Below are 6,039 nucleotides of genomic sequence, written 5' to 3' on the forward strand. Positions count from 1 at the left end.
TTTAGCTACAAAACTTTATCCTTTATATAATGTTGCATTATTCTTTAAGATTGAAGTAAAGCTATGTATTTGACCACCTCAGACTTGAGTTTGAAACTACGAATATGTTAAGTTTGAATTGTTCGGAATGTTACTATAGGTTAATTCGATTTTTAATTGGATATTATAGTTTAAAAATTTCCCAGGTTTTGATTGCATAGAGAATTTAATACTACTCAAGTACCTTATTTCGTTCATCCTTTAAGAATTAAAAAATAGTCTTATTTGGTTCCTGTAATTTTTAACTAAAACTAGAAGATTTATTTTGGTCATTGTTCTCATCCGTTTTTGATAAAATAATGATGTATCATATTAAATACTGGCATAACAAATTCAAATATTAGCCTTGGCCTTAGTATTTGGGATTTTGTCGAATATAAGTTAAGAAGCGTTTTAACAAAAATACTGATGTTTCAGTAATTTTATCCACTGATTATAAAATATATAGATATAACTGAGATCAATAATTAAAATGACTGAAATATCAATATTTTTAAAATATTTAAAAAAATTAAATACATAATACCAAAATGACAAATTCATTATAACTATAAAAATAATAAACATCAAATCTAAGACAAATATATGTCAGAAAGCCCAACAGCAAAATATTTAAAAATTAAATACAAAACCTCGGTCATAATATGGGCTTTTGTTGAAGATAAAATAAAACCAAAATATATTAGTTTGTAATCAAATTTAGGACCAGTAGAAGTTGAAAAAAGGAAATTGGCTTTAAGATAAAATAAAAGCATAGTAGTGAAGATTGTCCAATAAAAAAGTGACCATAACTGAAAACATTATAAAGAACATATTAGGAACAAGATATTTCAGAAAGCCCAACAGCATATTTAAGTTGGACTAAGAAGTTTTCTCTCTTCAGGCAGGAAAAGAAAAACCTTAACGAAAAAAAAACAGACAACAAAAGAAAAACTACTTTTTTTTTAATAAATATTATTTTCAAACCAAATAGGATTTTAGACCAAAATAAATTATTTAGCAATCGCTAAAGAAAAAATCATAGAAAATATTTTGTTTGGTTTGTTTTTTTTTTTTTTTTAGTGTTATTTATTTCAAAATTTTGTAAAAGAATATGTGAAAATAAAATAATTTTATCGCTTATACTTTTGTTTCTTTTATAAACTATAACTTTAGAAATAAATAAAAAATTAAAAATGAAAACACAAATTAAGCATATGCCTTAGCCTTAGGACCGGACATCTACCTCTACTAAAATAGGAATATAAAGTAGCGTTTGGTAGAGAGATACAGACGAAAAGACTGAGACTGAGAGACAGAAACTAAGAGACAGAGAATGAAATAAATCTTAGTATTCTGTTTGGTGCAAAGTGGGAGACAGAAATTGAAACAAGAATGAAACTCTAATTTAATTTGTACAAAGAGTAAAATTGGAATTAATTAATTGAAATGCGGATATTTTAGGTATAAAATGTTATTAAAGTTTCAGTCTCCATCTCTAAAAATTTTAGTCCCCTGTGTCCCTACTTTTTGGAGGTACTGAAATACTGAAATTTTAGGGACAGAGACAGAAATTTTAAGACCAGTCTCTGAACCAACAAACACAATACTGAATCTCAGTCTCTCAGTCTCTGTCTCAATACCTCAAAACAAACAATACAGAATTTTTTTTATAACTTTCTCTTTCAAAATATCTTTCACTATATATAATAAATTAAAAAACATTATATACAAAACTTGAATCCAAGATTTCTAAATTAAAATATGACATATATTTATCAACGTGAATATTATTACATATATTTAATTTATAAAAAATTAAATCAACAAATAAGTTAGTGCTTATTAATGAACTAATATATTATAAAAAAAATCTCAAATAGTTATACAAACTTAAGATAATTAAAATAATAAAAAAATTAGAAAATTAAATTATAACCAATGTAAGACTTTTTATGATATATTCATAGAAAGGTAAAAAAAATCGAGATTTTACGTAAAATCAAAAAAATAAATTAAGTATGTAAAATACGAAATCGTAATAAGATTTAAATTGTAAAATCGTCAGATTTAGTACAAATTTTGTGAAATCGACTGAGACTCATTTAAAATAATATTAAAAGATCTTAAGTGTTAAATCGAAATTCTAGCTACCATCATTTATAGATAAATTTTTTGTGCAAAAAGACATTTATTATATATAAAGAGAACATTGCACAAATTCTTGCTACTAGCCTTATTGAGCCAGAACAAGACACATGCATGGATATATTACATTATTTTCACATTACATTGTCCTAGGTACATGAAAACTAAACTCTCTTAACTAGCATCAAAGTGAAATTTTATTGTCTATTCACATGACACATAATTGTGCTAGTTAGGATCCTACAAAACTCACCACTTAATCTTAGCATATATAAAAATATGTCCTTGTTGGTATCAAAATTATGCTATTTAACTTAAAAGTGGTGGGAAAATCTTCATATGAAGAGAAAAATTCTAGGAGTTTATGGAGTAATAATTATCAAAATCCACCTTTTCATCAAAGGAGTGAAAATCCAAGCCTTCTATTGATGAATTAGAGACTGATGAAGTTGGTGCTGAAACATTATCACTAAAATCAGAATCTGAGGTTTGAACACATAGGCCTAGTCCATCATTAAAGTGGAAAATGTTGTTTGATTCTGAATTTGTTGTTGGTGATATGAATTCAGGAGAAAAGCTTTCAATGTAAGAGAACATTTTGTTGTTGTCTTCATCATTTTCAGAAACTATTGATGGGGAAGTGAAGCAAAGTGAAGAGAAAATGTTCTCCTTTGTGTCAGGGTCAAAGTCAAAGTCAAAGTCATCAAGTTTGACTTCAAGTTCTTGTGATGTTCCAAATGTGAGAATTGTTTCATGGGGTTGTTCTGTTTTCATCTCTTTTTGTGTTGGTTGATGATTCTTGGTTTGTTCTTCTAATAATAAGGCCATGTTTGGTTTTGAAATTGTTGGTTTTTTTGAGTGATGACTAACTTGAATGCAAGTGTGTCTTCCTTTGTAGGTTATTTCCAACACATTTGGATCTTCATCTGATTTTTGAACTTGTTTTGTGGCCAAACAACCTTGTACATGTCTATGTGTACATCTGAAATATCCTCTGCAATCCAAAGCCAATCTTTGTCAGCAACACATATAAATTTTTTTAAAATAAAAAAACTTGTATTATTATAAAATAATCCAAAATAATCTTTAAAATATTGCTTTTTCAACATATATCTTAAAAAATTTTGAATACATATTCTATATGTTTAGAAGATTAATTTATTTAATAATTAAATTAAATCCCCAGCTGCATTCTGTTTTTATTGATAAAATAGTAATTATATTAATTTTAATTAATTATTAAATAAATTTATCAAATGGAGCTAATACTCTTAAGTATACTAAGTAGAGATACAATCTTCTAAAAATTATTTTGCCAACAACATCAATTTTTAAGGACTATATATATATATATAATTATTACTTCTCCATTATATTTTGTAATTATTTAGAAACCTTGAAATTAGGCACTTACAAAATATGACTATGAATGACAAAATAACAAAAGGAACATTAGTATATTATTATGGTTTGGATTTGGCTGCATTCTATTAATTTTTCAGTGCAATAAATTGAGAACATGTGCATCCAAAACTAAATAGGGCCACCAAATAACTTTGTCTCTGATTTTTACAGTTTGCAATGTACGGATCCATTGCTTCTATAACACAATAAAACCACATGAAAAATGAAACCTAAATGCATTAATAAAAAAGCTGCTATCTTGCATTGAATTGAATCTATCTAATGTTGTCCTTTGGATAAGTTTTACATAGTCCTTTTTAAAAAAGCAATTTGTCCTTATTATATAGCTGGAAAAATAAATGTTATCTTTTTTTTATTGTTTATTTTTCCCCATTTATATAATCATTGGTTAACTCACCAATGGTGTGGTAGTTATATGGTTACCTATGTCCCCCTTTGTGACTAACTAGAAGATATTTATTATATCAAAAAATGCTAATGAAGTGAATGTTTCTATCATATTCAAGCACATTCAATTTTCCCCATTTCTCCAATAATATATGCCAATATGATAGAATTGGTATATCTAACAATTAATATTAATATATTTAGACATAAAATTTCAGAGTGTCAAATTATTATTAGTATGTTAAAAAATAGTACAATTCAATAATAAATATATTAATAGAGTTATTATTGGAAAAAAAAATATTTTTTTTAGATGAATAATTCTAAATTTCTAACCTTGGAAACTTGGCTCCAAGAATGTCCTTCTGTCCATATTTTCTCCAGCTATGGCCATCTTCCATAGAACCATCAAGCTCTGTTCCCAAACACACCCTCACTTGCTTTGTCCACATTGACATAGTCTTTCTGAATCCCACAAAAAAAGTTCAAATTTTTAAGAACCCCAAATTGAAAACTTTCCAGATCATGAATCTTGAGAGTCTCATCCCCCAAAAAATCACAAAAGAACAAGAATTTGGCAAGTTATGAATATTAAAAACTCTACCTTTTCTTGGACACTTGTTTGTGCTTTGCAACATCCTCTTTATCCAAGACCTCACTTTTTGTGCTGCCATTTGCAAGAGAAGAAGATGAACAATGAGAAGAATCCTTCATGAAGTTGGTGTTATTGAGCATGGTGAGTGCTTTCTCATAGGTTGAAAGTATCTTCTCTATCAAAGCTTCATTAGATTCATGTGATGATGATGATGAAGAGGAGGAGGATGATGATAATGATGGTGATGGTGAATTCAAATGGTCAAAGAGCTTCTTTGCTAACTCCTTTCCTTGCATTAACTCACCAACAATACTAACTTGTTCCATTTTTGGAGAATTATATATAATATTAATAATAATAAGTATTAATAATAGTAGACTTGAATTTTAATTTGAGCTTATGCACAAAAACTATAGGACTAAAAAAGATGCCAATTTGATTGTATATATAGTATTGGACATTTTACAAAGTGAATATACATCAATGATTTGAAAAAGGGTATGTGAAGAAGTGGGAACTTAGTGTTGGAAATTTCAGATGGGTTACCAAAAACATATGATGATTCATTAAGAAGAAGAATACAAGCACATAGAATAGGGAACAAGGAATTAGAATATATAACCACTTGGATTAGGCCAAGTGTGTTGGTAATAGACTATAGTAAATAAATGCCAAATGGATCAACCCAAATATTGTAGTGAAATTTGGAGTGAAGATTCTAAGAGAGAGAGAAGAGTAAGGTGCTTTAATTGGAAGAGATTATGAGGTTCATATATGAATGGAGGTGTGTGTGAAATGAGAAAGAGGCTTTCTTAGCTAAGAAGGTGAGAGGAAGAGGGGGTTTTAAGGATGGGAAAAGAGAAGGAAAAGAAGGGTGATGTTGACTAGACAAAAACCATGTAATATTTTCTACAATTGTGGGTCCAATTTTCTTGGGCTTCAAACATAGGTGAATTACATTAACAGCAACTTTTTGGGGTTAAAAAAAATGGAGAAAATACTCAGTTTGGTCTTTTGATTAAATTTCAATTGGCTTAATTTAATTTCTAAACTTTTTAAATTTTAATCACGTTAGTTTCTGCGATAATTTCTATCGTAGAGTCAATTAAAAGTGTATGGACTAAATTGAGACAATTAAAACTTTAAAAACTAAATTGAGACTCAAGTGTAATTTCAGGGACCAAATTAAATATTTTTTCAATAAAATTTTAAAATATTTTATATTAATTAGCTGTTGTTTGCTTGTTTCTGTTATTGATGTAGCATATATAAAATAATAAAAATATGACAGTTTAATTAATGTTTTTTTCTATGTCAAAATTTAGCCAAAATAAGTTAATTGTAAAGGCCAAAATATAATAAACTATTTCAAATTTTTTTTTCTGAACAAAATATAAGAAAAATTAATTAAAACAAAAAAAAACATAAATTTTATAGATACCGAAAACGGTTATAACCGTAATTTT

General features: G+C 27.3%; 1 protein-coding gene across 1 annotated transcript; it reads right to left on the bottom strand.

Annotated features, from left to right (window-relative positions):
• Positions 1-2,230: 2,230 nt before the first annotated feature.
• Positions 2,231-5,391, bottom strand: LOC107623469 (putative WRKY transcription factor 46). Its single transcript, XM_016325742.3, has 3 exons — positions 4,583-5,391; positions 4,315-4,443; positions 2,231-3,160 (listed from the first exon to the last, which is right to left on the bottom strand). The coding sequence occupies exons 1-3, from the start codon at positions 4,897-4,899 to the stop codon at positions 2,521-2,523; spliced, it is 1,086 nt and encodes a 361-aa protein (XP_016181228.1). The 5' UTR covers positions 4,900-5,391; the 3' UTR covers positions 2,231-2,520.
• Positions 5,392-6,039: the final 648 nt, after the last annotated feature.

The sequence above is a fragment of the Arachis ipaensis genome, chromosome B2, assembly GCF_059453495.1.
Source record: "Arachis ipaensis isolate K30076 ecotype BB chromosome B2, ASM5945349v1, whole genome shotgun sequence".
NCBI classification, from domain to species: domain Eukaryota; kingdom Viridiplantae; phylum Streptophyta; class Magnoliopsida; order Fabales; family Fabaceae; genus Arachis; species Arachis ipaensis.